The following is a 24,462-nucleotide window of genomic DNA, read 5'->3' as shown; positions in this document are numbered from 1 at the left end:
AACTCAAGACATTACCTATTGATGGGGTGATACGGGCCTCGATGGATTAGAAAGCCCTGCGCTCTCACATGGAACTCTGGGTAGAAAACCTCACTCTGAAGCCCTGGCAAGCGCGATTTGCATCACGAGCGCTCAGCCGCTAACCGCTACTCTACCGTGCCACCCCGCATTTGAATCAAATTAAACAGAGCAGGGAAAACACAGCGGTGGAGGCTAACCACTTCACAGCCGCCGCTCTGCGCTCCTTCACTAACAAACCCCGCTCGCTCTGCTCGGCAGCTGCCACCGAAAGCTGTCTGTTCCTGGGGGGTGGGGGGTGGGGGGTGGTAGGGCGGGGGGGCGCGCGCTTACCTCCAACGAGTCCCCCGATATCACCAGCGCACAGTCGTGCTTTCTCCTGAAGGCGTTCAGCTCCAGGTGGGCCTCTCCTCGCGTGGTCACCTGTGCGGGGATGGTAATCACCTGTAAGGCTGGGGAGCTGTCAGGGGCCCTGATTAAAACCAAAAACCACTGCACCACACTTCAACTGTCTCTCCTGCTCTATGGCTGCACATAGGGATAACTGTATACTCTGGGGGTGCGGTCAAGCCATGGCTGTGACAGTACTTCAGCAATGAGCTGGAAAACTCGTCCTCTCATGGGAAAGTACAACTGCAGGTCAACTAACGCATCTTGAGGGTGCATCCTTAGATTGGGCGTAAATGTCAATCAATCATAATCTCAGTCTGACTCGATTACATATTGCTAAGCAGATGTGCCTTATCTAGGGCTACTTACATGTTACCCACTTGAACAGCTGGATATCTAATGAAGCGAACTGAAGCCAGGGGATCTCTGGGTTACAAGCCCAACTCCTTAACTACCACACCACACTATTGCCTAATAAGTGACGTGTTCGACTGCGCTGACTTCCTCCTTCAGAGGAGGCTACAGAACATTCCGTGGATGCTGGCTCGCGGGGGAGTAGCAGGGCAGCGTCCAACCAGCACAAAGTTTCCCGACCGGGGAGAGCGGTCCAGATGACACTCTCGTCCAGCGGGGCCGGCACCGCCCTTGCCCTCTGGGAGAAGGTCACTGTTTTAACGCCGTGCCAGCCATTGTTGCTCTTTTCCAGGAACTATGGAGCTGTCCTACGCAAGCCGTAACCTTCTGCGGCGGACTCTCCCTTGGCTATGGAAAACAGCCAGAAAGGAAGTTGGGGCAGCTATCAAAGCAATTGTGCAGGTAGGAACCTGCAAAAAAGATTAGGAAGCTACACTCTTTAACCCCCCGCCCCCTCCCCCTTCGGGTCCAATCCAGTCGCTGTTTGAAATCGCCCACCGCTATGTTTAGCAACTTGGAAGCTCTTGCGCCCATTCTTGCAGAAGGTGAGTTATCGGCCAGCGAGCAGTATTTGCAGTTCAGCAGAACCAGACCCCGATGAGTGACACAGCTTTTGCATTTCCACCACAGAGGATGTTCAGAGGGATTGTCACTGAATTTTAGCAGAAGGCTGCTACAGAGAATGACCCTCACCACCGCCCCCACTTCCAGCTGAAGCTATTCCAACTCATCCAATTGCAGAGTATTTGTTTTCTCCATTAAACAATGAAATGATTTACATAGGGGAAAAATGCATAACCTTCTTTAAACCACCTGTAATTTGGCCCAACTCCACTGCATTAGCTTTCAGTGCGTTCCTGTAGACACTCACTGGCATATATCATCCACAGCAAAGGGAAGTTTCTGTTCTATTCAGTTTTCTGCTCTGCAGTTTTGCAGCGGAACAGAACCAGGAAGGACGTGGCCTTGCGTGCACTCACAGGTCTGAAGACGTGGATGTCCTGACTGCGAGTCACCAGGTGCGCGTTCTTGGCCGTGCATGTGGCCGTTTCCAGCTTGTCCCCCGTCAGCATCCACACCTTGGGAAGAGGACAGTGCCAGTGAGGACAGGGCGGAGGTCCACGGAGGGGTCAAAGATCATACAGAGAAAGACAGACAGAGAGAGAGAGAGAGAGAGAGAGAGAGAGGGGGGAGAGAGGGGGGCCCTCTCCTGACCTTGATGCCCGCGTTGCGGAGGATTTCCAGAGTCGGTCTCACGTCGGCCTGCAGCTGGTCCTCCACCCCGGTCAGACACAACAGCTCCATCTCCATCTCCAAACTCTCAATCACCGTGGCAACCTTCAGCGAGCGGTCGTGGACGCTCAGTTTGGCCTGGACGTATCGGGCCTATCACGACAAAGCAGACACACAAGATGCATCACTCATTTATTTTTGTACTTTCTTGTACTTTTTATACTGCTGAATAGTATAAAAAGAACATAAACAGGGAAATGGCAGCTATTTCGTGCTAATAGTAACCGTAGTTGTATCGCATTTCGTAATATAAAAAAAGAAACAACACCATTCAAGCCAGAACTGAGGAACTGGCTGTCTGATCTTGTCAAAGTTGTGGATATTGGCCTGCAACCCTAGAACTACAAACTCTCCCTCTGTAATATCACTTATACTGGACAGACTCCTAAATCTAAAGGCTTTCCTTTTGGAACAGCTGGTACAGAGATACGCTCAGCATCAAAAGGGGGGGAGGCTGTCGCACTGACATAATTGATATACTAAGGACACACATTATTTAACATGAACTATAACTGCAGCAAAACGAAATGATCTCAACAGGGCCTAGTTAAGGGAAGGATTGCAGCAGTCAGCTGGTTAATGCTCGAGCCTGCTTCTGGAGTGCGCGGCCCAAAAATAAAAAGTGAGATTAAACCAAAACAATTTGAGTGAGTCACTCAGGCACACACGCCGTGACTCATGCTGTGACTCACCCAACGCCCACCCTCTCACACAATTATGCACTTTATCGATTGTCTGGGGGCTGCACAGGGACATGCAGCCCAGCCCAGCATGGACAGACTGTGGGAAAGCTGAGCACTGTGGCATTTAACAACAAATTGACAGATTGTTTTGATGTGCTCTCAGTTGTGCTGGTTGCTGTCCTTACTTGCTAGTTGTTGTTGCTGTTGGCTGTTATGACTGTACTTTGCTGAAAGTTGGAGCTGTTGATTGCTGTACTAGTTTCTATTTGTTGTGTCAAGTGTTAGTTATTGAACGTTTCACTTGTTTGTTGTTTTGCTCGCTGGTTGTGTTGTCGCTTGTTGTGACTTTTACTTCTCAAATCCTGTGGTTTGCTGGTTGTCACGCTGGTTATTTGTCGATGTGTTGGTGGCTGCTGCTGTGACTGTTGGCAGGTGATGCAGGGTAATTCCAGCAACGTTGAGGGCGTGAAGTATCGACTTTTGTTTATCTTTTAGAGCAATCAGTCTAGACCTCCTCGTCATTTGCGTCCCCCTCAAGGCGGACCAAAGCACAAGGCTGTTTGGTGAATCTGACCTTGTATGCTGGGTGGCAGAGTTAATTCTGGGAGGCATTTTTTAGGGTCGTGTCACTTCAGGACACGCTCTCTCAGAGTCTGTGCACACACCGAGCAAGATGCCCAGGGCTGGGTGCGGAAAGGGGCCTGGCAGAACCCCCAGGTGACACTCTATGACACAGTCACCTGGAGCCGCCTCAAGCTCTGCTGATTAACCCAGCCATTTGGAATGTTTTTATTACTGACTCAACACAAACACCTCCCGCCCTGACTCCCCGCCCGGGCCGTGCTCTTCCGTTGATGGCGTCCCGTTTGGGACAGGACCCTGCCTTCGGGTCCAGGCCGGCGGGATGCCAGCTTCTAAACGGAAACAGGCCGAGTACCCCGCTCCCGAACCGGACTCTGACCTGCTCTGTCAGTGTCATTCTTCTTCTGTGTGTCCGTTCTTTGGATCCATTTTGTTCCTGACGGACAAATCATTTACAGTTTCCGTGCCCCTCTTCACATTTACCCCTTTTTTTAAATGATTTGCCTCATGGACAAAGCAGTGAGTCGACCGCATGACACACTCGACAATGGGCGTTGGGTGAACATCTTTTTCCACCCCAAGGTTGCCATCTCACCTCAAAATCCTGGTACTGTTCTTCCGTTAAGGACTTCTTAGAGACCACAAGGACTCTTAGACCTTCCCTGGCCATATTTCCACACTGAAAGAGCAACACCAATGAAGACACAACATCAAAAAAACCAAAAAAACACTCAAGACCAACACATCTTCAGCACAAAGGCATGAGCGTGCTGTTATATGGTAATAATTATCAGAGAGTGTTTGACGGCTGAGTCCAGACCTCTACATGGTGTTTTCATAAAGCCTCTGATTTCAATACGGTGATAAAAACTTGAATACATTCAAGTTCCACTTCCAAAAGCAAATAGCAACATCAAGGAGTAAAAAACAGTATGACATAATTCTGTTTTAAAATGATGCTGTTCGAAACAATGTTATGAGCAACATCTGCTTCTTAGAGTCATTCAAAGTATCTATACTTCAGTAAGAAATAGGTCTATCTGTTCATGGGACAATCATATAAAAGCTCTTATTAAGGAACTGACTGTTTGAAATGATCCAAACCCTTAACGTGCTGTGGGATGGAAAGATGCCATTGCTCCTGTGAGCAAGTCACTACTTAGCTACTACTTGTCATTTAACAAATATCCAGCTGTGTAAATGTGCTAGCTGTGTAACTTGACCTGGAGAAGCAAAGAAAAACATCTACATCCTCAACTACAACCAACAATTACAGCACTAATATAAAGTCATATTTTATTTTTTATTAATACAGTAGTATTAGCAACAATGACTCATCCAGTTTGTGTACCATAAAAGGTAATGGCATTGTCATTTGTTGTGTAAAACATCAACAGCAACCTACTAACCTACTTTGTAATTTATTCTAGTATAAGTACAGCTATAAGTTTTCGTTGTTGGTGAATGTAAGGGGAGTTACCTCCTCTTCCAGCCAATCATTGTACTGGACTATGCCTGCCATGACCACATCAGCACCCTTCATGTAGAAAGTGATTTCTCCAGTGGATTCATCCTAAAAAAACATCAGGATTGTGTTAGAAACACAGAAACCAAAGATGTCCGGAAACCTGAAAAAAAGGAAGTCATTACCATAGGACATCGTGGAGTAGACTAAACCTTTTAAGGATTATAAGCACCAGTAGCCTTTGTACAATGGGGTCAGAGAAACATTACTTCTTAGTCTTTTTTTAACCAAACACCTGGGTTGTATGGATATACACATAAATCCAATAAATTTAAGGCATTTAATAATTTACTCCTCCTTTTCTCCCTTATTTTGGGTGTGGCTAGTTCAACATATTCAAAAACATAAAAAGGAAACATATACAGCTTTCAATACAGCGTATAAATATATCAAATTCAGGGAAAGTGTGGGTGGGGTGGGGATGCAGAGCACATAGCAGTTGGATGGCCCTTGCCAGGGCACAGTCACTGATAAATGGCTGGTGCATTCCACCATGTTTTTCAGAGTTCTGTGCATGATTTGGGCTTTACTCATCAGGATGCATTCACGCAGATCAAATGTTTTCGGTGTTGAAACTGAGTCAATTGCCGGAAATGTCTGGGAAGGGCTGCTCCGAGTAATCGTTTGTTAGACGTCCACAGTTTCAACAAGGAAAGAAAAAAAAAAAAAATCACTTTCATTAGTAACCACTCAGGGTTAATTGCTGGCCCGCTGCATGTAACAGGCTGACCTGAACTCGGCGCACTCTGAGCTGTGCGCATTCAAGGATAATCTATTTTCAGGCACCTGTGGGAAACACGCACTTGATTTTCTTTTGTTTTTTTTTGTTTTTTTTTTTTTTTGGTGTGTGCACAGAAATGCTGGCTTGCTTGCGGAATACACAGGGGACCTCAGAAGGTGTTTGAAAGGGTTTTCTCGGGGAAGCCAAGTGCAAACTTCAGCTTCCTGAGGCTGAGCGATACCAGCTCCAGCATGGCCAATGATAACAGTTTGTCATCTGGGGCCTCGGAGTTAGTCATTTCCTCCGCGTGGAGTTCAGAGTGGGGCTAGCTCTTTCTCAGATATCACCCGCAATGCTTCGATTAGCTGGACACAGTGGACAATTATGTGATCTGAAAGAGATGTGCTCTCAGGGGAGGGAAATGGCATGGATGGTGATTTTAAGCATGAATAGTACTGGGGTACTCTAGGGTAAAACAAAACTGTGCTCAAAGTAAAACAACAATAACAATATACACATAACCTTTATATAAATATGACCACTAAATGAAGTACATTTTACAAGAAAAACATTTTACACATTGCTTCACCACATTTATTCATTTATTCATCACTGTTTATTTTACTCAATATGTTTGCTTCACAGTCAAACACATCCATTACAATAGTTCTACAGTCCCCTAGTTGAAATAAAGCACATAGCCATGCTGAATATCAATGGAGGACATCTGATTGCTGAAATGTGACTAGCCAAATTAAACAGAAATGCAAGAGTCAGCACACATGTTTTACCAATAAAAGTGGAAATGTCTAACTGCAAGCAATTTCCTGTACATAAAAAACCAGAGTGGCATGAGGTAACATTTCAAAGCAAAATCCATTGTCTAGTCAAATCATCAAAATGTCAGCTGTCATGAAGAAACCTAACAACAATGGCAAAAACTGGTAAATTATAGTCTTGTCTGGAGATTACTTACATAAGATGAGGCCTGCAAAAATCACTTCTACTGGACTGCTAGAGAAGAAGCTACATGCTGGCTAGAACTAGTAAGTGATAAAGCACTTAAGTCAAAGATGGCCAGGGACAGACATTTTAACCTAAGCCAGGGGACAGCTTTCTAAGGGTAATTTTTCTAAGGTTTACATATTTTTAGTTGCATTAAAATCAAGCACAGAACAGCCGAGCACCCCATAAGGAAAGTAACTTGTCATAATCTACAGTGAAAGCATCCCACTGTAGTCTTAGACAATGTCACTGCATCTATATGAGGGAGACAACATCACTTCTTCAGTGAGAAGCTGTCTGTAAACTCTCCAGAAGAGCTCACTCTGACTGAACAGGGGCTGAACTGCATGACTCTGTGAAAAACTTCACCTTCTGCACCCAATGGGCCGGGCAGTATTGGGAAGGGAAGGTGACTATCGTGGTAGACATCCGCTTTACTCCCCTCTGTCGCTGGGATGGAGGGTTTGCCTGAATGCTTGCACTGCCTGCGATGACACATTGCAGCTGGTGGTTTTTAATGAGACGCAAGCTTTGCAAATCTTGCTCATGACAACCAAATTATTTCAATATGATGCGTATATTTAATGCATGGGACAACATCCGCACTGAAGCAGCTGGGTGAAGGAGGGCATTACTATGGTTTCAGGCTGAGGGTTTTCATAACAACCAAACCCTCACACTTTAAATTAAATTGCTGTAGAGAGCTTGTAAAAATTTGTTTCACACATACTTTCTTTTACGTGTCGTATTGCCTTTTTTTGTACAACAGTATTTACCTAAAAAATAATTTACTAGAAGACTCCAGCAAAAATAAACTTTCATGTGTCGGCCTATTTGATTAGCAAAGCAATCACATAACTTGCAGCTTTAAAATACTACAGAAGCTGATTTTCAGTTCATTATTTATGTGAATAAATGAGAACTTCAAGAAACTACTTGATCTTTAACAAAACAATTGCCTATCAAGGCATAACAATATTAATGTAACGCACGTACGCACACACACACACACACTCACACACGCACACACGCACACACACAACTACTTCCTGTCAGACAGCACTTACCCGGACAATGATCCCCATGCGTTTGCTCTCATAGGTGAAAGGGAAAATCTGCAAGATGGTGAAGTTCAGAATCTGTCCACTAGGGGTCCTCAGCTGCATGGAGGACTGGTCCCTGCCGACTAGTGTCAGCCCCACACTCTCAGTCCACTGCACCAGCGACACCTACAGACACAAGTTAGACAGGGCATCACCACTGCAGGCCCTGAGGCGTAAAGGGAACTGACACTGGTTCACTGCGGACAGAGGAGCTGTTTAGACAATCAAGTCATCCTGCAATGAGTTCCAGGGGTTGTAAAGTTTTATACCTTGAACATATCAGAGGAAACCAGGCCTTTACTGGTTTATGAAATTACCACACATAGAATATTTAAACTGGTATGAAAAAAACATTCTTCATGCAATTTTGAAGTAAAAAACCAAACATTTTGTCTATTTTTTAATCATTCTAACGTATGTAATGTTGGTATGTACTGATGAGCAAGTCAGGTTTCATGGTCCATTTGATGGGTTGAGCCAACATATGCTCTCAATCAATAACTGATTGGACCTAATCGCAATGCTTTGTTTTCCATGGCAAAATACTTTGATTGGTCCAAATCACTGAGTCACAAGGGCTCCACACAATCAGTTGTTTATGATGCCTCACACTTACATCATGAGTAAAATCTGACATTTCTGTACTGAAGAGCAACAACACTACAGAGCAAATATCCTCAATTAACAATTTTTTAAAGAAAAAATGCAGTTTTGGGAAAGGTCAGTGGTGACATAATGAATAGTAAGAATTAGCAGTGAGCCAATCATTTTCCTCCTAATGAACGTGGCCACTTCCAATGAGAGGTCCAGACCCATGGGTCTCAATACAAAGCTGGTACCTCACAGGAAGCTGACACTGTAATTACATCAAATGGAAGAATGAACAGCTGGGAGCGGGAGGAGGAATGAGCCAACCAATTGTGAGCGTCCAGGGGTTTGGAGGTGGGGTTGTAAATCAAGCCGTGGGGTCAGTTTTTGTCACACTTTTTTGCTGCGCCTCAGATCATTTGAAAATATAAATTGTGTTCATAATTCAAAAAGAGAAGGTTTGGGTTACAAAGCTGCTGCAATAAGTGCTGCTTAGCTGCTCAACAGAGAGGTGTTACATAATTTACTGAATTTAACACTAAAATGTGAGTTCTACACTTTTATCTATTGTAAACAGGAGGTAAGATCAAAGCAAAACAGGAGATTTATTTTTACAATAAATGGTCTTCACTGACGGGAATATGAGAAATGACCCTCTTTAAACCTATTCTGAAACATGAAATTGCCACAGATGTACAAATATAGAAGATTACTGTGAGTGCATTGATTGAACTTACACTAAATACACCATTGCAGTGAGAATATGTAGTTTAAATTAAGTCATATAACATAATAAGGTAAGACAGTTAACACTGGGGCAACATGACTTAACCCCAAAGACATCACTTAAAAGTTTAAGTAGAGAGTAGTTACTTAAACACAGAGTATAGATTTATAAAAAGTAACCCGCATGTTTTGAATGTGTGGAGTACAAAATACAAATAGCCTTTTTTGAAGATAAAGCGAAGCAGATGACGTCCATTAATATAATGTTCGGGGGGGAGGGCATTTGTGGGAGGCGAATTATTGCCCAATAACTTCCAGACCAGAGGTTAGCTGGAGATCAAAAACACGATTCCCTTATGCTTCCTTGGCCTGCCTTTTAATGACATTTCCTAGAATATGCAGCTGGATTGTGGGGAAAGAGGGGGTGCAGAATTTGAAGCCCCCCTCTGCCTGGGCTACACTACAGCAGCATCCACCAGTAAAGTTTCAGTCTGAGGCCTTGGCTGCTTCAGTTAACAGCGTCGCTCCATTTTTGCTTACTCTTTTGACCTTTGCCCCTCTTTTGGACGGACCCCCGGGCGGTCCCGGGACCCGGTGAGGACGCGTCAGGCGTAAAGCGGCCGGCTGGAATCTAGGTACACTCAGGTCTGTCTCAGCAATGAGGCCCGGAGGGGCCACTGGAAGCTGAGTCACGCTCAGTGTCTGAGTGCGCTCAGTCAGGGGGCGTTCGCTGACGTGGGGCATCCCGCAAAGTCGTCAGCGGGCGCTGGCACAGGCCGAGAGAGGAGCCCCCTGTCCGGTCGCGCCCCCGCGGGCCGCGCTTGACCCCATTCTTCGCGAATTGCGTCACATCACAAAAGACCCCACCACCACCCCCCCACCACCCCTGGATTCTCCCACAGGCTGGAATGATTAACAGGGCAGCAGCCAGGGGGCTCTGAGCTCATCCGTGCAATGTGTCGTCTCATCAGCGCCAACCCGGCAGAAACACGACACTCTCCATATCACTGTTTTACAACCAGCACCATGCTCCCAGCCAAAGGAAAACAGCCATTCCTCCTCAGCCTGCCGACCGCTTTCTTCACCATTTAACAGTTGACATTCTGTCTCCGAGCGGGACTTTAATCTTTCTCTCACTGACGCTTAAAGGCTGACAGTGTTTTGGAGTTGGAAAAAAAAAAATAAATACATTGAAGTTTCTCTGAGGGGACCTTCCTTGTAATTTAAAAAATCAGGATGCTTAAATTGGCCTGCCAGAGAACATGGCCGGTCTCCTGGCAACCCGCACTCCGCAATTTGAGAGAGTGGCGGAGTTTGTAAACACAGAAGCGTGCCTCAGCGACATCCTGTGCCCTCAGTGGATGCTGGGGCAAACAAAAGCGCTGTGTTTCTGTGCGTGATTGCCGGGCGGCTGTTTGTGCCGGGCAACCTGGCTTCACACGCTGCAGCGGCGACCGGAACGATCAGATTGCCATCTCTTAAACACTGGCTTCTCACAGAAACCATTGAGCCAACTGTTTCTGTCACCGTGACCGCTCACGCTGGCAGACTGTGCTGCAGTTATAATAAGAATTCCTGTGTAGCAGTTCAAAAGAACAGAGCAAGGGCACAGACCATATCTGGGTACTGAAACTGGACCAAACATATAGCTTGAAAAACACTATTAACACACAGGGTAAACTGAGGCCTGTATTCATTTATATAAATGCTGGTTTCAGGAACTGCTGTGTTTAAGTGCTAGGTTGCCCCTTCATGGGAGAGGATTGGCACAAGCTACTGAGCATGAACAAGCTATTGTTCCTGTAGTGCCACAATCTTGCAGTCTTTGCAGAACTTTGGTTCCAACAAACTTACTACAAAACATTTATTGCAAAACAGAACTAAAGAATCTCATGGCTTCTGTTCACACAACCCCCATACATCAGAAGACATTATTATGCCTGCAAATGGAGAAAGCAGTCCCAGAAACAGTTATTCATTGTCTGATTGTCTGAGTCACTGTTCAACTAACTGACTGAATCACTGTTTGACTGACTCGCTGAATGACTGAGTCAATGACTGAGGGTTTACCACTAAGGTAAGCTAAGTAGCGAGTTAGTCACAACCACTGAACAGCACCTGCTCATGGCTTGTTTTTCTGTGAAATCATCACATAGCCTGGCTTCCTCAAACCCCTAACAAATTTAAGTCCCACTCAGAGACTTAGGGGACACCCTCTGCAAGAAGCCCGCATCCCATCCTGTTATAATGAGCCAGTTAAGCCGGAAAAAACGCGCTTCAGCGATCCTGGAGATCCTGGCGATAATAAATACTTGTTAATAATTGTGGGATTGCGGGCTGCAGTGGACACAGAGCACATTAAGGAAATCCGTGATTTAGCCGGGGGAAGTGAATGGAGCTTCGTGCCCCGGCCTCCTTCCTGCAGTTGAAAGGCCTGCGTCTGATCAAGGGCGAGCACGCGGCCTGTAGTTTACGAGAGGGCTTTTTCGCCGTTTCCTCCAGGGGTCTCCGAAGGGTGCTGGAGATACAGACTTCAAACAAACGCTGACACGAAACACCTTCCTCTGCTCCGGTCACTGGAGCACTCCCAACTACAACCTGCTAACACAACTCATCCTCCCTGGATCACAGGCTTGCTGTCATTAGGGGTTTTTTTCTCAAAGGAGTACTTGGAGGGCTGCACCTTGTCCTTCTTGGCAACTTAACGGTGAAATGTCTTTAGCATAAATGCTCTTTTAAGTCCAGCTTTCACCAAAGAGGCTGTGGTAACATTTCAAGGCACAGTGATGTCAAATAAAAATAAATTGTTGTGTCCTTATTTAAAATGAAGGTTCCTCAACCACATACATAAATTAAAAGGACTTACAGGGTAATGCTACCATAATACATTTAAATCACAGAGTGCCATCAGCTTCATTGAAGTACACGTCAAAACTATAATGGCTGTGCGGTGTGTTCCAGACAGGAAGGGTATGCCTCTATGAACACTTGCAAATGTATTTGTTATATTTCAAAAACACACACATTACAGCCCTGCCTGCTTCACATTAATACGCAGAGCAGAAAACTTAGGAATTGTATATCTAAGATGTTTCTTTTGAAACTTGATCCTACATGGGGTGGTGCTATGGGCTTCACCCTCCAAATTATCATCGGGATTCAAGTTAATGCACACGACCGCCAGCTGTTCTTCATATATAACAATAATGTCATGTGCCCAGTTGTTTTTTTTTCCCCTGTAAATGCTTAGCTCTCGACTTTAAATCATCAAACACAAACCCCGATCCCATGACCTTTAACCCTGCAAGAGAGGCCAACACAAAAGACATGTCCAAGTGAAGTGCTCAAAATTCACTGTTTAGATTCTGCTATTCTGTCCTGTTTAAATATTAGTATGAGCTACTAATACTGCTCTGGGAGCTGTAGAGAACATGTATGCTTGCATAAACACACTGTATGCACAATACAAAATGCAAACAATACAAATGTGAGACAACAAGGTACTTCTCTTGGAATATTTTGATGGCTGTACCAAACGTTTACAGATCAGACTTATAAAGGGCATTTACTTAAACTCAGTGTTTACTAGATCCAGCTAAATGCTTTCCCAAAGCTTTACATTCTAATACTCAGTACATTGTTCCAGATCACATAAAATATTTCAAAGCACCTCCTGACATGTCCACTAACAGAGCGAGCCAGTGTACAGTGTACAGTGTGCAACAATCAGACCTCAGATCCAATGGTGTGCTGAGCCGGCCGGAGAATGCTGCCACGTCAGCGAGGCCTGTGTGTACTCTGATTGGGAAGCTAAACCGGGGCGGGGCGGTACCTCATCCGGGCTCGACGCCTGGTAGACACGGCAGGCATCCTCGTAGTGCTGCTCCGCCTCAGCCTGGTCGGTTACGCCGTTGGACTCGTAGACGGGCGTCACATTGTGCACCAGCGCGATGGCCTTGACCGCCTCGTGCACACGGCTGCTGATGGTCTTGCGCACCTTGGTGGTGGGCGGAGCTCTGGAGGCTGGGAGGTCGTGGGAGGGCTGCGGAGGTGAGAGAGAGAAGGGCGGGGGTGATCATGCAGACCTCAGCAACAGCTATGAGTCTTCCCAACTTTCCCAACAGCTGAAATATATACAGGCAAATATCAGAGAATGAACTGTAACTACAAAACGTCAGATTTTAAATGTTCTGATATCAATAGTAAGCATGCATGTCCTACTTTTCAGAATTGCCAGCTGATTTACAGAGAGATTTAAGGTATCATAATAAATCCTAGCATGCAGGTTTTAGGCTCTGCAATATAATGCTTCTTAATGTAATTTCACTAGACATCTCTGGCTTGTGGTATTGGGGAAAATTTTATTCGATCGCCTCCCTGTGGTTGGCGTGATGCTTAAAAACCATGGCTTGATTGGTCTGCCGCAGAGAAAGTAATAGGGGATTTGACTCAGAGTCAGGCGAATTCAAAGACTGCGCAACCCACTGTAAGCTTTGTGGCAGACTGCTGCACAGCAGCGCGGCCACAGGGCTGGAGGAGACTGGCCACTTTGCTCCTCAACACGCGAGCGCAAAAGCTCTCGCAGGCAAACCGCATCTCCGCTGTTTCACAGAGCAGTCTTCAGTGTGTGCCTTCACCCTGGTCTTGGCCTGTATTCTCCCTCTGTTTGCTGAATGCAGCTCTTTGGGGTCACCTGGGTCACCCCATGATGGGAGCAGAGTTCCTACAGTTTTCAAGGACAAAAAACCCCCTCCCAAAGGACAGCACAGTGCTGGCCCAGAACTTCTTTTGGGTGGGAGCGAACAGTGGAAGAACGTGGGTGGGCTTTGCCGGGTTTGTAGGTAACCAAACACTTGTTCGTTCTGAAATAACAGCTGTTGTGGTATCGGGTAATGGACGCGACAGCGGCCAGTGGTGAAAGTTGAAAGGAATTTAACTTCGGCAGGAGTTCAGTCCTGCCCTCCCAGTTTCGATTTCCTGTCACACCGGATCAATGAGCCGTCATCCTCCCGCTGCAAAACAATAACTTCTGGCTCTGCACTGTCACTTCCCATCAGCCATATACACCCAGCTCAAGGCTGACGCGGTTTGATTCTGAACATGATCAACACCCACTGCTTCCTCAGAGCTGATTCCTCGTACTTCAGCAACAGAGCTTGTTTGGACATGTTTCAGAAACAAAAATGCTCTGATAAACTCTGAGCTAATTTTGCCCTCTCCCGACTCTTACACTGTCAGTGGCCTGTAAACACAAACAGATGTGTGAAAAATATGAACAATTAGCATTAGCATTTAGGCCTGGCTATTTTTAGGCCCGTGCTTCCTGGGATAATTGTGCCATTATTAAAGCCGTTCAGTCAGCCCAGGGCTGCTGGGTAATCCTGTTTCCTGCTCCGCTGACCTCTGGTGTCAGGGGGACAAAAGTTGTCAGTGTGAGTCAGAGGGCATCCGCCTGAAGAATGATTATGGGCCAATTGGTTTGTACAACAATGCCTACAGCGCTTTTTGACTTCTGCCTTTCACATCACTCCTGTCTAACTGAGCTCTCCATTCCTGTTTTCTCCCCTGGTTTAGGAGAAGGCTGCTGGATGGGAAGGGGGTCTGGAGGACAGCACACCTCGTGGGCAATGACGGAAATGCATGGGTGTGAGGTGATTGCAACTGAGAAAATTCACCCACTCTGCGGATTTGCACCCTATGCAGACCACTGGGAGGCTGTCAATCATCAACATTAAATCAGGATTCTGTGTGGAGAAGGCAACCCAGACAGGGGAGGAGGGCAGGCTCCTACCTGAGTGTAGGCGCTGAAGACATGGCTTTGCACCTCGTCCATGGAGTCCATGCCGTAGGCCACAGTGCCCAGGTGGAGACGTCTGAAGACCATCTCGTTCTGCGTGAGAGTGCCTAAGGAGCATCAAACACATGTACAGATGTGATACCACTACAGGCTTACCGAGGCCCCTTTCCCCTAAAACAATATTACAACACTGGGCTTCTAACAAGAAGCTATAGATTCAAATCCCTGGTGGGGCATTACCATTGTGCTTGTTAGACTGCTGAGCAAAATGGCTGAAGTGAAATGTCCAGTTGATGTTACTATGCAAGCTCAGCAGGGCAAGTAAATTGTGACGGAGTGCCGTCACTACGGTTGAGTATGCGCTCTGACTGCCATACCAACGAGCCTGGCTCTTTGGCGTCGCGGTCAAAGTCGCATGTTTGGTACCCCGTAGACCCGGGTTCAAGGCCGGGTGGGGTGACTGCTCTCGCCCTTCGCTACATAAATAAATAACGGTCTTCACTGGATGCATGTGGGGATCTCAGAATGTAATGACTGGTTATGACTGCAGGACCCTCACTTTGGAGTTCAGGCTCTCTGAATGGGAAATGCCTTACGAGACATGCTCATGTCCACAGATTCTGTCAGGAGCATAAGTGAGACTGTCTGTGCTTCTCACGACTAAGGAGACCTTGCCGTTTAGAATACAGCCCTCATTCAGAGAACACCACTGTTCTGTGATCAGCAGACGGCCGAGCACTGGAGGCTTATGAGCTTAAGCACACAGTCCGGGTCTAACTAGATTCAGTAATGTCCACTCACAACCTGACATAAATATCCCATAAAGCTGTAAGAATGATGGTCGTTCCGAAAAACACCTCCTACTTAACGGTAGCTGCGTCTCGTAAACTGGTTTTTATGGGAGGCTTTAATTGAAGAAACGGGTGGTGAATTGCGAGGAGAGATAGTCCAGCTTTTACAGGACAGGGGCCATGGCAAAGGGAGGTTAGAGCCCCCGGGCGGAGGGGCCGCAGATATTCGGCAGGCGTCGTGACCAATGGTGTTTTAATGACGGGGACACTCAAAGTTCAGTGGCGCCTTCTCCACTCCGCTATCCGGTCCCCTGTATCCCACTCTCTTCAGAAGCTCTCCGCTCATATATTTGGGTGCTTTCAGAACAAACTGGGAGAACCTGCCTTTATCACGTGCAGGCACAAGATGGTGACACTTCTAATCCACGGGTTGTGGGAAAGAAATATCCATAATTTTACAGGGGGACAAGGATTATAAACTTTACCCGACGTGATTTCCAGTGATGTGTCCACGAAAGGTGTTTTTCTGTATGAAAACAGGAGAAAGCAGCTCGACAAGGGCCTGCACCCTTCACTTTTTGATTTAAAGGTCCATTACGGAGCTTGTCCCTGAATGGGACACAGAGCCCGAAATCCCCCCCGGGGAGCGGCGCGCCCAGCGGGGTGCGACCGCCCGTAACCTTGACGAATCTTCAACGCTATCGTTTCCCGCCGGCTGTCTGAAAGACGGGTCCCGGCCCCTTCCTCCGTCCGTTGGAGGAGCACCGCGGGAAAAATCGGTGATAGAGTGCGCCCCACCGCCCCATCACGCCGACACAAATCACCGCAGGCCGAGGGGAGCAGACAGATTTGGTTTCTTATATTTGAGCACCCAAGGCCATATTACTGCTCTCCTCTCTTCTTCGCCCCGCACTCAATTACTGGACACATCCTCAGCAGCCTAAATCAAATAGCCAGTGACACTAGATAGTATTTTACTGAAAAAAAAAAACAGAAGACAAAAACAACTACAATTTCACTCCAGCTGCTACATGTGACCTTTCTGAGAGTCCATGTCTCTCCGCCTTTTGTGAGATTCTCATTTCAATCAATCAGGCTGCCAAAGTGGAAGTCAGTGCCGGAGCGCCGAAGTCAGAAAAGCATGTGACCTGCTCCTGGAGCAGAGGTAGGCAAGCCTGGTCCTGCAGCGCCAGAGATGTTTCTGGCTTTTATTCCACCCGAGCTCTGGATTGCAAAACTACGTCAACCATTACACTAAATTAATGTATGTGACTGTGTGCCATGTTCAGTGAAATGTGAAACACCTCCAGCACTCTGTCACCAACAGTTGACCCAATTATGGGATTAAGAGCTCAGATGAAACTAAAATCAGACACATCTCTGGCTCTCCAGGACCATGGTTGCTTAACTCTGTCCTAGACTTTCTGCGTACTGCAAATCTGTAAGCTAACAATAATGGAAGCAAATGAATCAAAGAACCGAACCTGTGCACCTTGAGAATGAAATTAAGCGGCTCTGCCTTTGATGGTATTTCAAGCATCACCACCACTTGCTGAACTCATCACAAACCCTCTTTTAGGTTCTTTAGGGGCAATTCACACATAGTCTCAGCACATAATGGACAATATCATAATTCAAATCGACAGCGGATACACTGACAGTCGTACGGCTTTGAAGGGATTGTGGGAAAAACTTTGTCTGATCAAACACACCACTGCTCATCTCCGAGCTCCACTTTCTGAAGGTCTCACAAGCCGATATTGAGCTTTCAGAGTGTCTGTGTGGTGCACTGACCGCAACACCCCTGGGGGTTTAACTCAGGGACACCGAAGGCGAGAGACATGAGGCGAAGCATACAAAGGTGACATTTTTTTGCAGAGGTTGACTTTTTGCACCGTCATGGAGGTCTGAAGCTCTGCTTCCCACACTCTCCAATTCAAAGGAAAAGCTTACTTAGTTGTTTGTTCCAGTTATCTTGCCGTGAGGCAAGGCGGACTCCTTATTTCTGATCATTGCTTATATTACCTTCAGCTTCTATTCCAGTTACAACACACATTATTACACACACTGACATACATACAAACATATTGTCTGCTAATCAAAGTTCATCGATGAGTTCACTGAAAATCCTTTTACCAACCACAAGTTTCCATACTCAACCAGCTACTACTTACAACGCTACCAGCGTAATTCATAGCCTTTAACTTTCTTCAAAGGTGCCAATGGACTTTCGGGAAAAGAGAGGGAAGGAGGGGCTACATCTTAGAATATTGAATATTGCTGATATTGTTACTAACAGGCACTGGGTTCACCTCCTTTCTCATTTTCCCCAGCAGCTCCACTGCTAGGTCACGAGCTGCACTCACCTGTCTTGTCTGTCAGAAGGTAGGAGATCCGACCCAGCTGCTCAGGGATGGTGCTGGCCCGGACCACGGTCCCAGGGATCTTGGAGTCCTTCCGGATCATCCAGCTGAAAACCATCTTGCCCATGTCCAGGTTCACACGCAGGCTGGACCACAGAGGGCAGGATGATGTCACAAATTCACAGTGGCTAGGTGTGCTAATAACACTGGCTGGAGAAGGAGACTTGTGGGAAAAATCCTGAGTCCTGAGACTGACAGAAGATGTCACCTCACCTCTAAATATTTAATGTGACTCAAAAATACTCCAAGGTGAAGTTCATAAATGTCTTGGCGGTTTATTGGGGGGGGGGGGGGGGGGGCTCGTCAGCAAACAACAGTGGCCCATGCAGATACACGACCCATGGTGCCGTGCTGCAACCAGCCCTGGGGCCGACCACCCACTTGGGCGGCTGGGGTCAATGGCTAGGCTCATAAATCTTGCCCGTTCACAGTTACTGAGGAAGGCCCATGCAGAGTGGGGTGTCTCGGATGTGGCAGACTCTGCGGGACAGAGGGGCCGGGGTTTCAGCTCTCACCTGATGGGAACGATGTTGGAGAAGAGAAGCAGGAAGCGGAATATCTGGAGGTACCAGCGCCCCGCAAAGTGCTGCAGTGCCACCATGACGAGGGACACCACCACCAGCGCCCCGAACAGGATCTTAGTCAGGCAGTTCACTTCCAGGTCAAACAGGCCCACCTGCCCCAGCAAATCAAAGAGTGAGTACAATCTTGAACATTTTTTAAATGTAAAGTTAAACATTTAAATAAACAATTCTGCAAATCAAGGCATAAAGCTTGTGTATAGTCACATAGGCTAAATGGGGAAAGGGCCATCTGCCTTAATTACAGCTCATAATTGATCCAACTGATGCCCAGGACTCCAGGAACACACTTATTCCTGCGCTATATAAGCACTTTTCTCATCAATTTTTTTGAATATCTGTTACATGTCTGCTGTTTGAATCCCAATAACACCATATCCAATAAAGTAAGTACAATCCATACAGAATATCATCATGACCATTTTATTATACGTGTGAAGGGAGTCACTTGGTAGATAAAAGCACATCAGTGCTAAAATACTGGTATCCTGTGCCACGAGGTCAAACCCTTTTCAGAGGGGGAGTGGAGGGACTCCCTCGGAAACGTGCCTTGTGCTTCGGGTTGGAGGTGTTCATGACACTGCGTAGCTCCTTGCCAGTGTAAATCACCACCCCTATCACAGTACCTGGGGCAAGACAACGGAAAAAGAGCTCTGTGAGTCGACGCGTTTCACGTGGCAACCGTACCTGAACGCTCTCCGAAAGAGGGCACTGGGCCTTGAGCCAGGCGTGCGCTACCCACAGTCCCCTTTTAAGAGCCCAACCTATAATCACTGTCCTCGTAACAGCATTTCAGGGAAAGATGGAAAAACTGGGAAAAAAAAATCATCGTAATTATCGTAATTTAAGTACTGACTGATGTGTAGGAGGGGAAAATGCTGAGCCTTGTATTAGGATCTCTCACAGATCTGCCTGCCTGGTCGTTGTGAAATTAACGGTAAAAAACAAACAAAAAAAACCCCTTTTTGTAGGAAATTAAGTCTTTGAAGGTTGTTATCTTTACATCTTTATGGAAACTGTTGCTAAGTCTTTGCCACTTTACCTACAATTTAGCTCTTTGCCACTCTGAGGTAAACGGTATGTGATCCATTTACAGCTGAGTGAATGTATGGTTCTAGTCTTGTGGGGAGGGTGGGAGGGGAACAGGAGCCAGCCAGCCACCCTTCCATGACATTCACGCTGTAAGGAAGCTGAGTCCTGAGAAAGCCACGGGTGGGCACACAGCAGGTTTCATTACTGAGTGAGGGGGGGCTCGGCGTCTCTCACCTGAAGCGATGACGGTGCTGGCCCACAGGGTGTTCTCAATACTCAGGCTTTCATTGACTGGAGGATCCCCATCCTCCTGGAAATGGGGATAAAACATGCCTCTGTCAAGACACTTCCCCCCAAAAAGAAGACACGTGACTTTATTTATAATCAGTTTTACATCTTTACAAGCCCAAGCACATTACTTCAGAGTAGGAAAGGTAAAAAAACGCGACTTTCATCCTGATTACAGACTGCCTTTGTCATCCACTGTGGCCTCTATTCAATTTAATCACAATGCAATTTGTCCTTACAATAACAAATTTTAATCAGGTGTTACAATTTTTGATCATATTTTGTTTCATAAACAAAACTGTGACATGGGGTACCCCAAAATCTTCTGTCATATATGGACATCTTGTGGACACTTGCACGGTTGACAACAAACGTCTTTCCATGCAGAATGCATGGGGGGACTAGATTTTCTTAAGTAAATTTATCAGTGAAATGTCACTTGTGGGTGAAATGGAAATTCTTTTGGCACTGTGCTTCTGGAGTTTGTTATTCCTGTTCAGGAGCATCCCCGTTCTAAAATACGAGCAGTATAAAACCAAAGGACACGTTGTACAGACTGTGGGGAAATAAAAATCGTGGCCTTAAAGAAACAGGAAACGGGCCCTGATTCAGTTTGACTGCGGTACACTGTGTCCCTCAGTTGACAAAGTGACACATTTAAGCAAGGTGATGGGTAAACTGGTTCCTGGCTCCCTGAGATGTAAGACCACACCCTGTTACAATAAATTAACAGCAAAGAATGGAAAGAACAGCATGACCAAAAAAATCAGGCAAATAGCTGGACTTTCAGACATTTTAGTAAACAACAACCAAATAGAATTTCCCAAAAGAAATGCTGTTGCCATGTTTTTAAAAGCACCTCTTGCTCTTTCTGAGAGAATAATAACGATAAGACTACAGAGAGCCCTGGCAGCCTTATAACTTATAGCGCCATTCAAGCAGTTTACTGATCCACATTGTGTTTTTTTTGTTGCTCTTGCTTAACAGCATTAATGTTGTAAGAAAAAAACGTTTCACAAAGCTCAGCTTTTTCGACGCGTGCGACCACAGCACGTCTCTGAAAGTCAGGGCAGGTTCGCCGGATACCGCAGCCCCAAGCCGCCTGCTAGCCTGCCCGCCGCACTCACCCGGGTGAAAGTCCCGATGAAGTTGTGGATGTCGATGTTCGGCTCCTCCGCGTACACATACGAGCGGATCTGGAGAAGGTCCTGCAGGGGGGGCAAGGGACAAGCATAGGGTCAGAGGGCCCTGACCAGTGACATTCTCTACATGACTGCTTTGATTAAGATGGGAAAAAGGAGAACGACTTTTGAAACACTGTTTGTGTGGAGTGATGATATTTACACATTTACATGTATTTCCAGCCCTGCGTGTCATGCTAACCCATATGGAAATGAAATATATTGAAATCAATTGAGATATATGTCCAGCCCAAGAATATATTGCAAGTACTAATAAAACATCTTAATGTAAGCCTGAAATATACAGCAATATACCAATACTGCAATGCCAATAGTGTACACATTTTAAATAAAAATGTATTTCTCACATAAATTTTAAATTAAAATGGAATTAACAGAATTAAAGTGGGCGTACATGTTTCTGTACTGAAGCACTTGTGTGCTGAACAATTACGTTGATTGTTTACACAGAAGCACTGACACAGACACAGGAAACCAAATGCCTGACTGTGACTGGCTTGCGCAGGACTGTCTTGGCCTAATCAGTGCGCAGACAACACACAGTGACTTTGTCCCTGCGCGAAACCCTGGTGCTCCGCTGGCCCTCTCCCTCTGTGAGTGCGGTGTCCGGAGTGAAGGCGGACGTCAGGGAGGCTGACCGCAGCAGTGGGCAGCCTCTGGGTGCAGGCCACAGGCAGACGCAGTTTCCAGTCCGTCTCGCCGTCCAGCTGGTCGGTCCGGAGGAAGCAGGACCCTGCCAGGGGAGAAGGCCGACCGAGGTCACGTCACACGCCGGGGCAGCGAGACAGGACAGCGACCGCAGGGTAAACCTTTCACACTGGTGACAGGCTGGCCCTCAGTGTCCAGTTTAGTCAAAGAGCGTCATGCGGTGTCCAGGGCCAGGATGGGAATGAAGTCATAATTTGAGTAGGAAGTCAAACTCGCTGGTGATTCACGAGCAAATCAGTGGCTAACTGAAACGCAACAGTAAAATCTGCAAGGCTCCACAGGCTCTTCAAGGCACTAGAATGACCAGTTATTACATAGGAATTCAGAGTGACCTCCAGGGGGCACTGTTACCCAGGGTGACTGTATTTGGTTCCTGGTTCTCATCTTCATTCAGAGTGGAGGACTATGCATGCAACATCCAAAATTGAACAAGGAGATCTTTGTAAAAGCAGACAGCATCTCTATCCACAGCATGTGAAAATAAAGATGGCACTTTAACTAAACTGCACACATGATACTTTTAATGTGGAAAAGGTATGTATTCTGCCTGTCTAAGGGAGGCTGGTCTTTCATTATCAGACATTGGTAGCTGCATATCCAGCTACCTCATGATGACCACCTTGTTTTTTGCGTGGAAATGGCAGCCAGTGCAAACCAAAACCGCGAATCAAGGCCACACCCTAAACGTCTTATCTTAAAAACCCAGGAACTGGGTGTAAAGTCTCCAAACACGCAGCAACAAGCTTCCTCTTCCTGTGGGACCTTCCTACTGCCTGCTGATAGATCTTACAGGGTCACACCCAACTTCCTGAGTTATCTTTTGAGCCCAAAGTGTGGGCATCACATGGGCTTTCGAGGAGTAAATGCTGTAAAACAACTAGCCTGTTCCTTGGTAATGAATACCCTGGTCCCAGTGCAACTCTTTAGGTGATTTTACTAAAAAGGTACCTAGACTATTACTGAACAGGGGTCCTATCAAGTAATCATCAGGTAATGCTGATGAACCAAGTCCCGATTTGCACAGTCATATTGCTGGAAGCTTGTGAAGTCGGGGAGAAGTTGCCCTCCACAGCCCACACCTCTCAAAATGACTAATGGACTCCGTCTGTGTGCAAAAGTAAGTACCCCTTCCCGTAATATCAACTGTTCTTTTTTTTTTCCTTTTACGGGAAATTTAACATATATTGGATCATGTTTCTGGTGTTCCCAGATTTTGCCTGGTTAACCACATTTCTACAAACTTATAACGTCAGTCTCCAGAAACGATCATTTGCCTGGCGGCAATTTGTAGGCAAGCATAGTCAATGCGTTTTCCTATCTTGCCCCCACCTTGCTCAATTCTTTATTTGCTTATTCAGATTGAGCATCTTTGTGTCCCGGACTCACCTTTAATTTGGTTAGAATTTGGTTATTCTTTCTGTTTAGATTCTTGGTCTGTTTTGCATGTCTGTTTTCTTGTTTATGTTTGAGCGCAGAAAAAGCTCTTCTCTCAACGTTTAGTGAAGAGTTACACACAGACTGAAGATGGGGAGTGATAAATCTACACTATGGCTTTCCCATTCCCTGAAGCTGTATTTACAGGACCCCTTTCCAACCTCTATCCTCAGTTAACGTTCACTCGAAGGGGCAAAGCGAGAACAAGGGACAAATTCTCTAACAGCTTACTGCACTCAATTACTGTTTGGACGCTGTTACACGTCCTGACCCACCTCTAGGCTAATCCCTTCACCCCATCAGATTTTAAATATGCAACCACAACCCCACCCCCCTGCAATCCTGTTTTGGGGGTTGAGGGGAAAATGAATTGCAGATGTTTACCGTTTCTTTCAGAGGTGCGCAGGAAGATCATGTCGGCTGGGACACGCTGGTTCTACGAAGAAGAAAGAAAAACATGACTCCAGATAGGCTGCTTTCGGCCCCCTTGGTCTCCCGCCCTCCGCCCCCCTTCCTCAGGTTAACTGTATAACAGACCTTGCCTTAATCTTGCCCCATTACCTGCACTGGGCCAGTCAAAATAATAAGATTTCCTGTATATCAGCCTGCCTTGCTCCTAATGGGACCCGCGCCTGGCTGTACCCGCTGTTTGACCCATGATACAGAATTAACCCCTCTGTAGTTATTGTCAGACGGGGTCCAAAAGAAAGTCTAGCTGGCAGATGTTTTCAACCTGGTTTGCTTTTGCTGGGCTGTCCGTGGATTTAAGAATCCAAAACTATCCACGACCTCGGTCATGCTCTTTAGTACTAAGGTTCTTAATCTTAAATGCCATAATAATGTCCAGATAGATTTCAGTCACAAAGCCAGGACAGACACGATATAGCACAAGCCAGTTAATTCACTGCCACAGACAATCTTGCTAGCTGCAAATATGGAGCACTCGGCCTCTAAAAGTAATTTGCTAAAAGGGTTCAAAACTCATCCTTTATCAGCCCCATTGCACTGCCAAATGAATCTGCAACAATCTCACTGGAAAGCTATACATCATGCCAAAAATAAAGCTGGGAAATTGGCCACCACTATTCTGCATAATGATTTTCTGTGCATAAGTCTAGGTATTCAAATTTCAAAAATGAGGCCCTAAATACAGTATGC

The 24,462-nt window shown here is 46.2% G+C and overlaps 1 protein-coding gene across 1 annotated transcript in view; it reads right to left on the bottom strand.

Annotated features, from left to right (window-relative positions):
* Positions 1-24,462, bottom strand: part of LOC118780562 (probable phospholipid-transporting ATPase IIA) — a 51,102-nt gene that overhangs the window by 12,201 nt on the left and 14,439 nt on the right. Inside the window, exons 6-20 of the mRNA XM_036533134.1 lie at positions 23,689-23,740; positions 21,801-21,895; positions 21,088-21,168; positions 19,907-19,982; positions 19,190-19,266; positions 18,575-18,735; positions 18,003-18,145; positions 14,840-14,952; positions 12,881-13,090; positions 7,699-7,860; positions 4,861-4,953; positions 3,976-4,059; positions 2,038-2,208; positions 1,803-1,901; positions 352-441 (exon numbers count right to left, since the gene is read on the bottom strand). Of these exons, the coding sequence (XP_036389027.1) occupies positions 352-441; positions 1,803-1,901; positions 2,038-2,208; positions 3,976-4,059; positions 4,861-4,953; positions 7,699-7,860; positions 12,881-13,090; positions 14,840-14,952; positions 18,003-18,145; positions 18,575-18,735; positions 19,190-19,266; positions 19,907-19,982; positions 21,088-21,168; positions 21,801-21,895; positions 23,689-23,740 (1,707 nt within the window). The remainder of the gene's footprint in view (positions 1-351; positions 442-1,802; positions 1,902-2,037; positions 2,209-3,975; positions 4,060-4,860; positions 4,954-7,698; positions 7,861-12,880; positions 13,091-14,839; positions 14,953-18,002; positions 18,146-18,574; positions 18,736-19,189; positions 19,267-19,906; positions 19,983-21,087; positions 21,169-21,800; positions 21,896-23,688; positions 23,741-24,462) is intronic.

Source organism: Megalops cyprinoides, chromosome 7 (genome assembly GCF_013368585.1).
Source record: "Megalops cyprinoides isolate fMegCyp1 chromosome 7, fMegCyp1.pri, whole genome shotgun sequence".
NCBI classification, from domain to species: domain Eukaryota; kingdom Metazoa; phylum Chordata; class Actinopteri; order Elopiformes; family Megalopidae; genus Megalops; species Megalops cyprinoides.
The sequence above is the reverse complement of the archived record's forward strand: the minus strand, read 5'-3'. Positions and strand labels throughout refer to the sequence as shown.